The sequence below is a fragment of the Doryrhamphus excisus genome, chromosome 2 (genome assembly GCF_030265055.1).
Source record: "Doryrhamphus excisus isolate RoL2022-K1 chromosome 2, RoL_Dexc_1.0, whole genome shotgun sequence".
Classification (NCBI taxonomy): domain Eukaryota; kingdom Metazoa; phylum Chordata; class Actinopteri; order Syngnathiformes; family Syngnathidae; genus Doryrhamphus; species Doryrhamphus excisus.
In genome coordinates, this window is record NC_080467.1 from 26,752,700 (window position 1) to 26,769,610 (window position 16,911).

At 40.9% G+C, this 16,911-nt stretch overlaps 1 protein-coding gene across 22 annotated transcripts in view; it reads left to right on the top strand.

Annotated features, from left to right (window-relative positions):
- The window catches only part of rapgef2b (Rap guanine nucleotide exchange factor 2b), a 112,443-nt gene that overhangs the window by 79,209 nt on the left and 16,323 nt on the right, over positions 1-16,911 (top strand). For 17 of the 22 annotated variants that reach the window (XR_009125569.1, XR_009125545.1, XR_009125551.1 and 14 more), the window contains 6 exons: positions 5,390-5,521; positions 9,659-9,836; positions 13,135-13,271; positions 15,377-15,535; positions 15,876-16,028; positions 16,090-16,254. Coding sequence is in view for 1 of the 22 variants with exons in the window: in XM_058064636.1 (XP_057920619.1) it covers positions 5,390-5,521; positions 9,659-9,836; positions 13,135-13,271; positions 15,377-15,535; positions 15,876-16,028; positions 16,090-16,254 (924 nt within the window). In the remaining 21 variants the exon portion in view is untranslated. Of the gene's footprint in view, positions 1-5,389; positions 5,637-7,961; positions 9,197-9,658; positions 9,837-13,134; positions 13,272-15,376; positions 15,536-15,875; positions 16,029-16,089; positions 16,255-16,911 lie in introns of those variants that run through there. The other 5 variants (XR_009125608.1, XR_009125614.1, XR_009125668.1 and 2 more) reach the window with 3 other exon arrangements.

Below are 16,911 nucleotides of genomic sequence, written 5' to 3' on the forward strand. Positions count from 1 at the left end.
CCCTTCAAAACTGGAACTTTTCTGTTCAACTTGTCAAAGAAGAAGAAGAAAAAAAAACGTCAACAAGGAGCTTCGGATTTGGATGCTTCTGAGCTAAATTTAGTCCAGTCCTGATAGTGACAGTTGGGGGATGGGGAAACCAGTTTGCCTGAAAGTCAGCTATGTAAAGAACAGTAAATAACACACGACGACCACAGTGGGAGTTTAAGCCACGTTTCCTGTACTCATCACATTAGCCACGTTTACATGACGAGTTTTACTCTTTCCGAATGACCTTTCCGAAAACAATGGTATACATGGAAAGGAATATTCCAATCGCGTGTCTACATGCGCCGCTGTAATCAACCAGAATAGTCAATGGGGCATGCCCAGCAAAACGTAAACACCAACATCACGTGATACCGACTTCCTCGTGTTTTTATCTTTCCGAATGACCTTTCCGAAAACAATGGTATACAAGGAAAGGAATATTCAAATCTCTTGTCTACATGCGCCGCTATAATCAACCAGAATAGTCAATGGGGCATGCCCAGTAAAACGTAAACATCAACATCACGTGATGCCGACTTCCTCGAGTTTTTCTTTCACTTGTTGGAATAACTCCGTATTGCCAGTTTTTCCTTCGTCCAGTCTTGAAATTTAGTTTGAATCAAAAATAAACTTTCCTTAGCAGTCCAGTGCCGATTGCTCACCTCCATTTTTTAAATCGAAGAACATCTCGAGCTACGTGTTACGTCATATCTGAGCATTCGCTGAAAGAACGCACCCATGAACAGGAAAAGATAAAGTTAAATCTTGCTAATATTTTATAATTAAGCTCAGCACATGTTTTATATAGATATGTATTTTCTAAAATAACTATTTTCTAATAAAACTGGACTTGTGAATGGCGTATAGAAGGGTTTAGATTCTGTTCCACAGATGGCACTAATGCACACCAAAGCTGCTTGCCAACCGCCAATAAACAACAGAAGAAGAAAAACACCACGAAGAAGAACACAGTCTGACAACTTTCCGTTTGAGCGGGTACAAGATACCTCAATCGGATTGGGGAAAGGAATAATCCGATTATATATTCATTCGGATTGGCACTTTTCTTTCGGAATGAGGTGTATACAAAGGTTACATTCTTTCCGTTTGAGCAAATAACCCGAATGGAATTGGAATATTTGGGTCCATGTAAACGTGGCGAGTGACTAGGAATGGTATTTATGCTATTTTAAGTTCCTTCACAACCGTTGCCAAGACAACTGAAGCGAACCAGATTCTTCTGCCTGGTGGTCACCGGGGCCTGATTTGACCTTTGCTCACAATGGGGTGTCTGCATTAGCCAGGGCGTCGCCTTCCCATCTATCCCACGGTAAAGTAATGTCCACCCCGTTCGTACAATATAGAAGACCTCTAAATAGATTGAGAGGCTGCCGGTACTTCCACACCTCCCCCCCCCCCCCCCCCCAATGTAGGTCATTAGGTCTGCAGTGTAATTTAAGGAGTGCCACATCTGCTCACATGTAGGCCGAAGCCAACGCCGTGGCTCGTCGGGCAGAGTGGTGTTTAATCCCTGTTTCTCCGCCCCCGTACCATGTGACTTCTGATGTTGTCGCAGTTAGCAATGACAAGATAGCATTCAAATCGCAGGTGAGACTGGTTTTATTCCAATAAAAAAAATTAATTCCATAAAAAAAGACCATGGTTCTATGGAAGTTAGTGCCGCTGCCGCCGCCGTCGCTCTCCAAGGTACATACACACAGCTGATTGTTCCAGCTTAATGGGCATGCCATCGGAGCAGGGAGGTCAATGGACCACATGCTTATAGACTGAATGGACCCCGACCGGCTTATTGACCCACAGACAGATGACCTAAATGAATGGAGAGAAAGGATTAAGTGTTTTATTATCCTCTCCCTTTATCCTGATTTCCTGGGGGAGGAGCTTGTGCGTACGCCGAAGCGGGAGGGCGGGGCTGTCTCTGTGATTGCTAGGGGATTTTATTATTGGCTTGCGGATCGCTCCGGCGGCTGGTTGAAAGACCTTATTGACTTTCTCCACATGGCTGGTCATGTGTGCCTGCTGGGATCTTATTTAATGTGGAAGCTAACTCATTTAGGACGCCGTTCCTTCTTCTTCTTCTTCTGCTCTTCTCACCTTTGCAGTGATGCTAATAGTTAAAAGAGTAGAGTATCACTATAATTCCGGCTTGTTTGATCTCCGTTTCCAGTTGTATAAAGAGTATGGAAAGTAATCGGAGCTTACTAGGTGGGATATGTTGTGGTTTGGACTTTATCTTGCATTCAGTTCATGCTTAAAGACTAGATAGGACAGCTGTAGTAGAGAGAATGTTGGAGGGCTGTATTGAATGGTAATGGTAATGGTTTTATTTCATTTGAACATTACAATTCAGATTACAATTGAATGCATCACATAATCAGTTCACAGTTCCACATATACATTTGTTCACTTCCTGCTTTCCATAATATAGTTTTAATTTTTTTTTTTTTTTTAATCCTTGGAATGCAAAACAACAGTCGTTAGAGTGAGACCCCCGCCAGCTTACGACAGTCCTCGGTTATTTACGTGTAATTTGTGGATTAAATTAGTACCAGATATAAATTGTGATCGGATCCAATTCCTCAATCCTTCCAAACGTTTCTCGCACTAACACACAAACGCGTGAGGCCGGAAATAATAGCGTCACGGTCCGCTGCAGGAGGCAGTCCGAGTGAAGTCGACCAGACGAGGAAGACAGCACCCCCGAGGGTGGGGCATGGTGAATGACCGGGCCCCTCCGATCGACCAATTTGGTGCGGAGCAGCGAGCCGGATAATTAACCGCGATGGCAATCTTTTGACACGACGCAATCACATCACACCTCCAGTCCGCCGCACTCCGTATCTCCTCAAAATGTCCCAGTTTTCCCAAATCCGATGCCTCCTTAGCACATTGTTATTGCTTCTGCTTCATCTGATGAATATTTAGAAGTCCTTCAGTCGAATCTTGTGATTATCCTCGGATTTGGCCCCGGTGGCTCAACACTTTCACTTCTATTTTCCAAAACTCTTGAAATAAACGGCAGCGTAGACGAGCACTTCGGTGGCGTTTTCTCAAACCTATTAACTTGCAAATTAACTTTTTTTTTTTTGTCAGAGTGAGACCTCATACTGATGCCTCAGACTGCCCGTTTAATAATAAGTTTCTAGGGCTTATTTCTAAACCTGGTGTCCCCACTTTACCCCCCCCCATCCCCCCACCCACCATGTGTACTGTACATACATAAATGTATCTCCATGACTTGTTTACTTTGGAGATTCGATACGATGCAAACGTATAAATATGTACTCCAGAGATGTTTAGAATTTGTCCCGACGCGAGCGAAGCGACCCACTTCCGTGTGCCACATTTCACTAGTGGCGGGGGTGGCGGGCACACAGATGTAATATTGATGGTCTGCCTTTGCCAGATGTGGCGCGCGGGCCTCCCTGCTGGGTATCATCTATAAGTCCGGTAAATAAAACATCGGGTCATGAAATATTCATACCCGCAGACCTCGTGAACCACTTTAGCTTAGTTTGATTACATTCGTACGTTAGCCCGCATGACTCTCATGTACCACGCATAATTACATTTAGGAAAAACATCACTATTTTCTATTTAAATGGAGGATTTTTTTCAAATGTGTACCACCCCCTTTTTCATCTGTTCTACATTTCATAATGGCCCCCATTGATAAACTACTGTTGGCTCATTTGCAGCGCTCCTAATTATACTGCATGAAGTAGTAACCGGCTGCTTTTAATGAGGCAACTTCCTCTCGCGTATGCAGAGCGTGTCCCGTCTGGAAAAGTTTCCGTGTTAACAATGCTTGTAAAAAGCGTAGTGAAATGTTGTGCCTGTTATATTGTTTCGTGCACGGTTACCAATTATGGTCTCAATTGATTATTATCTTTGTACTTTTAGGTGCTCCCATAGGACTGGAGTGAAAGTTCAATGAAAAGCATATCTTTAACCACAAACTCCAAAGAAAAATAGGTTTTGTTCGTTGATGAAAAATAATCTCACCATATTTATTTCTTTATTTTTTGTTGGGTTTTTTTTTGTAGTTATTGTCAGAAGTTAGGGACTGTGCACTTTTTTCTGGTTTTCTTTTTTTTTGGTATTTTTCATTGCCAGTTATTGTTTTTACTTGGGAAAATAAATATATTGTTTAATGTGATATATAATATTACATTTTTTTCTTTCAATGAGTTACATGTTTTTATTAATTTTTATCATTTTTTTTAAATATAATATCAGAAAATTTAGCATTTTTTTGTCCCTATTGTTTATTTCTATGGGAAAAATATTTTTTATATACGATATTATATGAAGAGTTTTTTTGTTTCATTAAATAAAACATGCTTTCATAGAGTTATGTATTAAAAAAAGAATCCTAGATGACATTTAATATTAAATATTTTTTAATAAAAAAAACTGAAAAATAATCACTAAAAAACATGCATTCGTTGAGCTATTTCTATTTATTATTTATTTACAGCTAGTCTGTTATGGGGTTTTTTTGTGGTATTTTTCATTGCCAGTTATTGTTTTTACTTTGGAAAATAAATATATTGTTTAATATGATATATAATATCATTACATTTTTTTCTTTCAATGAGTAACATGTTTTTATTAATTTTTATCTTTTTTTAAAATATAATAGAACATTTAGCATTCCCTGTATGTGTGTTTTTTGTCCCTATTGTTTATTTCTATGGCCAAAAGATTTTTTATATACAATATTTTTTGTTTCTTAAAAAAACTGTTTTTTTATAGAGTTATGTATTTAAAAAAATTACAGTCAGAATCCTAGATGACATTTAAAAAAACTGAAAAATAATCACTAAAAACATGCTTTTGTTGAGCTATTTCTATTTATTATTTATTTACAGCTAGTCTGTTATGTTTTATTTATGTTTTAACTGCCAGGTTCCTGTGCCAGAAAACATGTTTAATGTTTCATGAATAGACATGATGTATGTTTGGCATATAATTTGCCATTTTGGATAAAAGATTTGTGATTGTTTAATAATATTGCCATATTTTCATAGAATCCTCTATGCATAAGTCTGCAGCGGCAATATGCTTCAAAATAAACATCAAGCATTAGCATTAGGTTGTCACGGCAACCCTAGATCATAGATAGATAGATAGATAGATAGATAGATAGATAGACTCCCTTTATTGTCATCTACTTTGGTGTAAGAGTGTGGCGTTCAGGACACGTCTGGTGTTGTGTGAGCTGCTTCTCGTACTTGTATGCACACTAAGCACTCGGTTTTGCATAGCAGGCTGGAGCTCCCCCCACCCCCCCACACTGACGGTGTATGTGTGTGTGTTATGTGTGTATGTGCAGCTCCCCGCAGACTTCAGCAGACTTCACCTGGCTGACGGCTTACACCCACAGGTGACCCACGTGTCCTCCAGCCACTCAGGATGTAGTATCACCAGCGACTCCGGAAGCAGCAGCCTGTCAGATATCTACCAGGTGAGGCACGGGGCGCCGCGTTCCCCTCGCATCCCCCCCCTCAGGGACCACGAGGGGGGTGTGACGCGCTGTCATGTGACATTTCTAGGGCGTCTTTTTGAGCTGCGTTGTGAAGGTGAGTACTAAATGCGATATCGGGTGCGGTCGCTACACTGGCATAACGACGAATGGGTATCAAAAATAGAACGCAATCACCCCCCCCCCCCCCCCCCCCCCCAGGAGTAAATAAAAGTGCTTTAAAAAGCACATCTTGTGACGGCGGACGTGGTACGTTCACCACAACTAAGCTTCTTAACGCCCACGCCGCCACTTGCTATGCGTGTATTTCGGAATGCATCGCTCATCATCAAGCGTGTACAGTGTGTTAAATAGTTTTATTATATGACGGTGTGTGTTTGTGTGTTTGCGTCCAGTCTGACTGGTTGGGGGGGGGGCGCTCTCCTGGGCCCCCCATGTGCGATGCCGATCTTAAAGCCATCTGGCAGCCGCTGTGGAGCGCCTGTCTCAAAGTCAACACACAGACGGGGTCCTGTTGTGTCGTCTTTGCTGCTGCTTTGTGTCCTGACGCTGCTTTTAACCTTCCGGCTCCTCCGTACTTATTTTCCCTTTGCCAACACCATCCCAGCACCGCCAGTCTCCTTCCCTTTTGTCACTCGAGATTGTGTGTGTGTGTGTGTGTGTGTGTGTATGTGTGTGTGCTAAAGTATGCAAAATGCTTGTTTAGTGGGTAAGGCTTGTTTCAGTACCTTCGTCCAATCAGGACATTCAGTTTTTGCTGTTTTCTGACCCCAGAATGTTCCAGTTTGCTCTCTATTGTCTAGAAATACTGTTTGTGTGTTTATGAGATGAGAGGTAACATTTGCTGATTTTTTTGAGTGAAAAAAACTATTATATGTGTGTTGATGTCAGTTTTTCTTTGTCATCGTGTGTGTACAAATGGTATATTATGTTTAATAATTATGAAAATATTTTTTATATAATTTATAAATTTCAACTGATTTTTTTACTACTTTTTAATATTATGTTTAATAATTCTGAAAATATTTTTTATATAATTCATTAATTTTGATTGATTTTTTACCACCTTTTTTATATTATGTTTAATAATTCTGAAAATATTTTTTATATAATTCATTAATTTTAATTGATTTTTTACCACCTTTTTATATTATGTTTAATAATTCTGAAAATATTTTTTATATAATTCATTAATTTTAATTGATTTTTTACCACCTTTTTTATATTATGTTTAATAATTCTGAAAATATTTTTATATAATTCATTAATTTTAATTGTTTTTTTTACCACCTTTTTTATATTATGTTTAATAATTGTGAAAATATTTTTATATAATTTATTAATTTTATTTTTGATTTTTTTACCACCTTTTTTGCTACTTACATACAGCATATTATAAACATATAGGGGATGTCTGGTGGGGTACATTGTGGGCATCTACACGCTGTATTAGTTTGCTATGTGCAGTGTTTAGTGTGTGGCATGGGCCAAGAAAGGAAATATTGTTATGGAATATGATTGTGAAGAACTGCTTTTGCAGTAGCGCCACCTACAGGACTGGAGGTAACAAAAAGGCGGACACAGCATGCTTTGTTTCTATTTGTTGAGGCCTGATAAGGTGTGAAGTCAGAAATAAGCAACAACAAAAGTAATTCTCCTGCTCTTAATCACCCTCTGACCCCTTTTGGATTTCGCTTTAAGACCTCCATGGGGGTCCCCTTGCACATTTCCACTGCAAACGGGATTAAACAGGGGCTGTTGTTTCAGAATATAATCTGTCACTTACTTTTACCAGCCAGTCTGCAGGGCTTGAACAGACCCTGAAGACCCTCAAGTCTTAGTTTATGCAGCCTTTGGCCACAAAATACTAGTACTGAACCACAAGTACTGTATGTCACGCAGACTGGCGTACTACAGGATTAGGTAGACCTCAGCTGTTTGGACTTAAGTCAGGAGGTCCACAATGCAGCCCGGGGACAATTTGGGGCCCACAGCTATTTGCAGCACATTCTATCAGTAGAATTACATGGCATAATCAACATCATTTTATAAGAATTAATTCAAAATATTAAGAACAAATATGCAATCTTGTAAGAAAAAGTTTTTAGATTTTTTTTGTATAATTAAGTTGTAATATTAAACAAAAATCTTATAAAATATTTAGTTGTAATATTATGACAAATAAACCAAAAATAGAGTTGTCATTTTAGAAAAAATAGGTTAGGGAAAAAAATGAAATAATGTCCAAATATTATGAGAATAAAGCAATAATATAAGAATATAATTTACAAAAAAAAGTTTAAATGGTTGCAAAAAACAGCAGAAATTGAAAAAAAAAACCTGTTGTAATTTCATGAGGAAAAAAGTCCAAATATCAAAAGAAAAAGTCATATTCTATATTTTATGAGAATAAAATCACAATATTATGAGGAGCCTAGAGTTCAAATATCACAGAAAAAATACCTTATTTTTTAAATTCATTATAAAGCAAAAAGTTGTAATTTTTGGAAAATTAGGATGGAAAAAAGTTCCCAAATATTATGGTAATAAATTCATAATATTATGAAAAAAGAGAAATGGTTTTAATTAAAAAAAACTGTCAAAATTGACACAAATTGTAGTAATTTGATGAGAATAAAGTCAAATGAAAAAAAATGCAAATATCTGAGAATAAAATAATATGAGGAAAAATGTCATGTTAGTAGCATAGACTTGTAATATTTAAAATTCATAACGGTGTGAATAGGGAGTCATGACAGCAGGCAATATGGCACCCGCTCTGTCGAACACGGCGTCAGCAATATCGAAATACCTGACTGTCTGTGTTTTTATGACGTAACCCTGCTTGACAATCCCTTCCTCCTGGGAACTAATAAAGTGCTTGCTTTCCTTGCATCCTTTTTAGGAAGTGCTGACTCCTGCTTTGGAGGGCGGGATCTTATTTATTTATTTATTTATTTCGGAAGGAGAACATCCAGAAGCTTAATTACCACTCGTCTTCTCGGCCCGAGCCTGGAAGAGCGCCATTCTCACGGCCGGGGCAACGCGGCAAGCGCTGTTTTGCGCCTGAATAAATCATGACACGGGTCCTTCAGAAGGCCTTTGAAAGCATCGATCCAAGAATAGCCCTGATGAAATATTAACAGCACCTGCCTCTTCACGCACGTTTATGGATTTTTGATGCACTCATGACAGGAAAAGAAAACACAGGCAGCCTTTGTTTAAATGCGGAGATGCTGAGACTTACTCAGCATTTGCCATGTGGATGATCGGATGCTCCGATGATCCGAGCGCACTGATTTTAAGCGTTTGTGATGATTTTTTTCTCATTTTGGAATTTTCTGCCGGCAGATTCTGGCGGTGCTTTGCAGAGATTAAGATGCTGTTCTCTTCTTAGTCATCAAAACTTCTCACGCAGGGCCGCGCCCCGGCCCCGCCCTCCAAACGTCCTCGCCGACACTGCTGTGAATCATTAATGAGCCCTCCTCCCGCCCTCGCACATGGCGTTGGAGGGGAGACGGCTCAAGGCTCCGGTTGCCACTTTTAGGGCACAAGGACTTCTTGGAAAAAACAGCAAAAATGCGTCTGGCGCTGGAATTTTGTGGCAATTTAGCCAAGTCGAGCTTTTCTTCCCTTTTGAACGAGCATCACGTCCAGGTGAGGACGCCGTGTTGTATTCGTAAACGGGTGTCATGTTAGGTGAGCATGGAGACGCCAATATGGCTGGCTGACATTCGCTTTCATACTTCCTTTTGATGATTTTGGGAGCGCTCAAGCACAAGTGATTGCATTACTTTGCTGCTCTTTCTCGGCTGGGTTCCATTTTCCCGCTTTCAGAGGTTCCTCAGCTTTCAAAGAACGGGATGTTGCTGCGAGACGCATCCCGGCGTTTGCTGAGGGCAGAGTGGAAGTTGGCAGTTAATGAGCTTGTTTACGTGCTGGGGAAAAAAAATGGGTCACATCTGCACAACAGTTTGGCTTTTGTTGGGAATTAGTCGCTGGTTGAATTGTGGGCGAGAGCTGCCTTGCTTAGCGGTTCAGACCCGATGCGACGACCACGGCATCCCGTCAAAATAAGACCGATGACTAACAACTGGGTGATTTTATTCCGATCTGCAGGCCACAGAGAACGAGCCCGGCGACATGGACCTGAGCGGCCTGCCGGAGACCGCCGTGGACTCGGAGGAGGACGACGACGAGGAGGACATCGAGCGAGCGTCGGACCCGCTGATGAGTCGGGATATCGTGCGGGACTGCCTGGAGAAGGACCCCATGGACAGGACGGACGATGACATCGGTGAGTGTGTGTTTAAAAACTGAGCGGAATATTCATTCATTCATTAATTTTCCACCGATTTTCCTCACGAGGGTCGCGGGGGGTGCTGGAGCCTATCCCAGCTGTCTTCGGGCGAGAGGCGGTCGTCAGGCAATCACAAGGCACATATAGACAAACAACCATTCACACTCACATTCATACCTATGGACAATTTGGAGTCGCTAATTAACCTAGCATGTTTTTGGAATGTGGGAGGAAACCGGAGTACCCGGAGAAAACCCACGCATGCACGGGGAGAACATGCAAACTCCACACAGAGATAGCCGAGGGTGGAATTGAACCCTGGTCTCCTAGCTGTGAGGTCTGAGCGCTAACCACTCGACCACCTTGCCGCCGGGCAGAATATTGCAAACACACACAAATAATATATCCGACATTCAACATAAACAAAATTCTTTCAAACAAATGCGCTAGCTCGATGCTAATTGACATTGGAAATCCCATATGCACGCTAGTGATTAGCATTAGCGAGTTATATGCAGATTTCAAACACCACCAGCAGATCTTCTGTACTATGCTGCTAAGCCGCAAAACCTGAGGCCTGCAGTAACATCACCATCCGAGGGTGGAATTGAACCCTGGTCTCCTAGCTGTGAGGTCTGAGCGCTAACCACTCGACCGCCGTGCTGCTGAGTGCAATATTGTAAACACACAAATAATATATCTGACATTCAACATAAACACAATTCTTTCAAACAAATGCGCTAGCTTGATGCTAATTGACATGGGAAATCCCATATGCACGCTAGCGATTAGCATTAGCGAGTTATATGCAGATTTCAAACACCACCAGCAGATCTACTGTACTATGCTGCTAAGCAGCAAAGTTTTGTGTCACCTGAGGCCTGCAGTAACATCACCATCCGAGGGTGGAATTGAACCCTGGTTTCCTAGCTGTGAGGTCTGAGCGCTAACCACTCGACCACCGTGCCACTGAGCAGAATATTGTACACACAAATAATATAATATAAATATAATGACATTCAACATCAAAATTCTTTCAAACAAATGCGCTAGCTCGATGCTAATTGACATGGGAAATCCCATATGCATGCTAGCGATTAGCATTAGTGAGTTATATGCAGATTTCAAACACCACCACAAATTAGATGTACGTTCCACAATAGGTGTGATACATCTGTGAACTTGGGGGGCAGAAATTAATTGCAAAAATCGTAAAATAGCAAGGATTTACTGTACTATGCTGCTAAGCCGCAAAGTTTTGTGTCACCTGAGGCCTGCAGTAACATCACCATCACATGTACAACAACTTGATAGTGACAATCACCTTTAAACGGACGTAACTGTAAGTGTTGGCACCATTAGGAAGCGGAGGAGGATGCGTTGGCTGTAGCGAGAGAAAAGAGCGAGTGCCCTCCTCCCCCCTCCATGGTTAATCTCCCCCGCAGTACCTCCTCTTCCATGCCAGCAGGCTTTTTCTAGGTCACTCTAGGCACATCCGCTCTGGCCGCACCTTTCCCGGCACATTAAACATTCAGCTCTTCCGCAGCGCCGCTCAAAAACCTGCCAAGCACAGGTCAGCGTCGGCCATGACGGTGTGGAGAAACAAAAACAAAAGTATCATGCTGCAAATGTGCACATTTCGGCTGATGTGCAGTCAACAGGGGATGTTTGTGGCGCCCCCTATGGATTGGTGTCAGGATGCTTTGAAAGACATGCTAACGTAAACATGTAATACAGATAAACTCACTTTTATCATCATTAGGCAAATACTCAATGACTCAAGTAGTTGCCAAATCCCGCACCCCCATGACACTTGCAAAGATGTTTAGCTTGGTGGCGTCCATGTTTGTCAGCCAACCTTGCTAAAATTGTACACACATGCTCCGAAAGGTGTGTGCCAAATTTGGTGTTGACTGGGCTAAACACGCTAAAGTTGCGATGCTAACAGGGACATTTTGTGATATATATATTTTTTTACAAATACAGCTGGACCCATACGGTGTATTAATAACATGGCAACACAGGAACCATTTTGTATGCTAACAAAATATAATATGCTAACTGGAGCCCATGCTAGCCAAAGTTTCACTGTACTATGTTCATAAAAGTCCGGACACCTATTTTAATTTTGGTACAAACAATAACAATGCTAACATCTGGAATGCTAACAGCTTGCATGCTAACACCATATCATGGATGAACATGTCTTACTTCAATAGATGGTTGACTGCTATAACAATGCTAGCATCTGCAATGCTAACTGTTAGCATGCTAGCAACCATATCATGGGAACATGTCTTACTTCAATATATGGTTGACTGCTATAACAATGCTAGCATCTGGAATGCTAACAGTTAGCATGCTAGCAACCATATCGTGGGAACATGTCTTACTTCAATAGATGGTTGACTGCTATAACAATGCTAACATCTGGAATAACAGTTAACATGCTAGCGACCATATCATGGGAACATGTTTTACTTCAATAGATGGTTGGTGGAGTGCAAATTGCTAAAATGCTAACGTTAGCGCATAGCAAGATACTAGGTACTATATTTAATTCCTGACACCTTTTTGTAACTTTGGGAGATTCCTCCAAAAATGGAAATGCTAACAATGCCCATATCATAGCAAGCTAACAACCAGTGTGGGTATTGTGATATCTTGTATCAATGATTGCTAAAATGCTAAATCTCATTTTGATATCCAAATTCTCAAATGCAAAATAAAGCTAGTGGCTAGCAAGTATCAAAAGTGCATTTATATCATGATTTTGTATTTTGCCATGTAAATGTATGCTGTTTATGATGAAGTTTTTGGCTAAAATACCAACATGCTAACAATTTTTAGCATGGTTTTGCATCACGCCATGTAAATATGATATTTATTATGGGGATTTGGGCTGAAATACCAACATAACACCCAGCAGAATCGTACTAAAAGTGCCAGGAAATGGGGAAATTTTGGTGTTCTTAAACCTTTAAAAAAAACCCTTTCAAAATAAGACAAATGTTTGATAGCTGCAGTGATGCGGTGATTTTTTTTTTCGAGGCTGCAGTGAACTCTCTGAACTCACTGAGAGGTCACTGACTAAAGCGGTAGCAGTTATTGCTGCCTCGCCACACTGCACGTTCGATCGGATTGATAACGGACATGAACTTGTCCGCATGATGATTTGTGTCTCGGCGGCGCCCGATGGTGGCTGCGAGGACGGGCTGCTTGCCACATCTCTCGCTCCAGTTGGATGCTTTTCCTTTTCCTTAACCTGCGCTTCCTCTCTCGCTTTCTCTCACAGAGCAATTACTGGAGTTCATGCATCAACTGCCGGCCTTCGCCAACATGACCATGTCTGTGAGGCGGGAGCTCTGCGCCGTCATGGTGTTCGCCGTGGTGGAGCGCGCTGGCACCATCGTTCTCAACGACGGCGAGGAGGTGTGTCTTTTTGCATCTCCACACACACACACACACACACACACACACACATAGGCCAGACTTTGTTTTAAACGCTTTCTATGTGCGTCTCTCCGGAGGCCTCACCTCGCGCGCCAGTGAATCTTCACCCATTTGATGTATTTTCCGCTCTATTAAACCTGAATGGCGATGGTCCTGTGACGCCGGTCCTCCTCCTTGGAACCCTCGGGCGGCTGAAGCAGGCGTCGTGCTTTTCTTTCTACCCCCCCACCTCCCCTCGCTGTGGCCGAGACGTGACACTCCTTTGAAAGGAGACAATTTGGTAGGCTTTGGCTGTAATGTGGCCCAACAATGGAGAGGAGAACTTTGCCTCCAAGGACACTTCAGTAAATGTGACACTGCTCAGGGTTCACTGAGCTTGTCTCTGCAGTCCGGCTGAAAGGTCTGCCTTCGCACGTTGACTTTTAAGGAATTCTACATGGAAAAATCCTACCCGTCAATCTTACTGACCTCTCATTTCGCACTAGTGCCATCATGGCAGTACAGGCAATGACTAAGTAGCCTTCTTAATTGTTTATACTAAACTAAACTAAAGTGTGAAAAACTATCAAAACATGCACCCCTACTGTGTTGCCTGTGCTGTTATTTTTCGCACCAATACACCACAAGGAGGCGCTGCTTAAACCACAAAGTTAGAACTAAGTCGGGTTGATTGGAAATTTTAACACAGCTCGACAACCCGGAAAAAACATGGCCGCCATCAACCACAAACATCTTTTCAGGGACTTTGAGTTGTCCATCATTGATCATTTGCCCAATCATTCTTTGCGGATATCTGCACCATGGGGCTGCACAGTGGATGAGTGGTTAGCGCGAGGATCTCGCAGATAGGAGACCAGAGTTCAATTCCACTTTCATTCCATCTCTGTGTGGAGTTTGCATGTTAGCATGCTAGGTTAATTGGCGACTCCAAATTGTCCATAGGTATGAATGTGAGTGTGAATGGTTGTTTGTCTATATGTGCTCTGTGATTGGCTGGCCACCAGTCCAGGGTGTACACCGCCTCTCGCCCGAAGACAGCTGGGATAGGCTCCAGCACCCTTTGCGACCCTCGTGAGGATAAGCGATATGCTTGCATGTCTTCCAAGGCATTTTTGCAGCACACCCCATAAGGGGCGCTACAAATATATTGGGTGTTGTAGAAATGTATATGGTTCTGTGCTTGTCATTTCACTTTCCCTTTCATACAAACAAAAAATAAGCTAAAAACAAAGCTAATTTGCTATGGTATGCTGTGATGTCCTAACCAGATTGTGTTGAAGTTTTTATTTTTTTCCTAATTAGCTAATATAAGCATATATAATTAATACTTTATTACCAACGTAGGGTCATTTAAAATGGCTACTTTAGAAGAGAGCGGCTTGTTAACCCCGCAAACGTAATAAACCACAAACGTAATACAAATCTGCAGTATGTAATATGTAATGTAATGTAATGTAATAATCCCGCAAATTTAATAAATTTCCCACAAACAAATTAAAATTTGCCTACTGCAAACGTAATACTGAATTATTACATATGTGGGAAAGTGAAAATCTGTAAATGTAATAACTTCCCGCAAATGTAATATGAGACAAAATAATGATCTTTGTTTGTTCTTTCTTCTTTTAATGAGGGAGAAGGTGTAGATGTCATTTTGAGGATTTTAACAAGATAATTCTTTTTCTTTTTTTGTGGAAAAATTATTCAAAGAGTATCATTTGAATACATTAAAGGAATCTTTAGTTATTAAATTATAATTTATTTTAAATTAAAAAATAACATAATTGTTTTAATACAATGTTATTACTATTATTATTATTATTATTATTATATTTTATTATTTCTTTCTTTTGATTATTTCTTCCCCATATACACAAAATCACACATACAATAATATACTGTAACTAAAACGCACATGTATACCCACAAACAAAATGTAATAATTTCCTGCAAATGTAATAACTATTATATTTGCAGAAATTCAGTATTATGTTATTACATTTGTGGCCAGTTATTACGTTTGCGGGTGTAACACGGCTTTTCCCACAAACAAACGTCCAACAATAATGACATTATATCTGCAGCTGGACTCGTGGTCGGTCATCTTGAACGGCTCGGTGGAGGTGACGTACCCCGACGGTCGCACTGAGATTCTGTGCATGGGCAACAGCTTTGGGGTGTCGCCAACCATGGAGAAGGAGTACATGAAGGGTGCCATGAAGACCAAGGTGGACGACTGCCAGGTAAGAGTCTACTGTCTCCTTCACGTGCCACAAAGCAGGGCGCCATTAACACGCTAGCTCCTATTCAGGTGGTCTGCGTGCCTGCCAGCGTTCTCTTTAATAGCCGAGGTCGTTTGCCGCTAATGTTCTCACTCGGGCATCTCCTAACGGTGCTTGAGGGCTCCATGTTGACAGTGCGAGACTCTCCGGGGGACAAATTAATGGTCCATTTTCAAGCATCACGTTGTCCTTTCTCACTGAAGAAATGTCAGCACCTCGACTTTGGTGTTTTAAGACCCACATCTGACATTGATCCTCAAAATACAAAACTTATGTCTTCTTTTTCTCTCTTTTTGTATAGTTTGTGTGCATAGCCCAGCAGGATTACTGCTGCATCCTCAACCAAGTGGAGAAAAACATGCAGAAGGTGGAAGAAGAAGGCGAGATTGTCATGGTGAAGGAGCACAGGGAACTGGACCGCACCGGGACCAGGAAAGGACACATTGTCATCAAGGTGAGTGTTTTTGTCTTCTAAGTGGGATCTTCTGGTGTGACGCCACAGTGTTTGGTCTCAGGGCACATCGGAGCGTCTCACCATGCACCTCGTGGAAGAACACTCAGTGGTGGACCCTACCTACATCGAGGACTTCCTGTTGACCTACAGGACTTTCCTCTCCAGCCCCATGGTCGTGGGCAAGAAGCTCTTGGAGTGGTTCCACGACCCAAGTCTCAGGGACAAGGTATGGACAGCTTCTGTGCATGGGCTTTAATTCAAATTAATTTTAAATAATTGGACAAGTAAGCTTAAAATAAAAATATATTTTTAAATATGAAAATATTATTTTTAAATATTTTTTTAATTCATTTAAAGAAATCAACATGAACTATGTTTTGGAAAATAAAAAGGTAAACAAATAATCCTGGCGTCCATTTTTGGTAATAAATTGATTAAAAATTTTGTAAACTAAAAATATAATGTTTTAGTATGTTTTGTATATTACTTACATTTTTATGTAATATTTGTATTTTATCACACATAATGTAGTCATTCATTCATTCATTTTCTACCGCTTTTCCTCACAAGGGTTGCGGGGGTGCTGGAGCTACGTTTTGGAAAACAGAAATGTTGGGAAAAAATGGGGAATAAATATAAAATTCTGGTGTCCATTTGTGGTAATAAATTGATTAAAAATTTTGTAAATTAAAAATATTATGTTTTAGTATATTTCGTATATTACATACATTTTTATGTAATATTTTTATTTTTTATCACACATTATGTAGTCATTCATTCATTCATTTTCTACCGCTTTTCCTCACGAGGGTCGCAAGAGGTGCTGGAGCCTATCCCAGCTGTCTTGGGGCGAGAGGCGGGGTACACCCTGGACTGGTGGCCA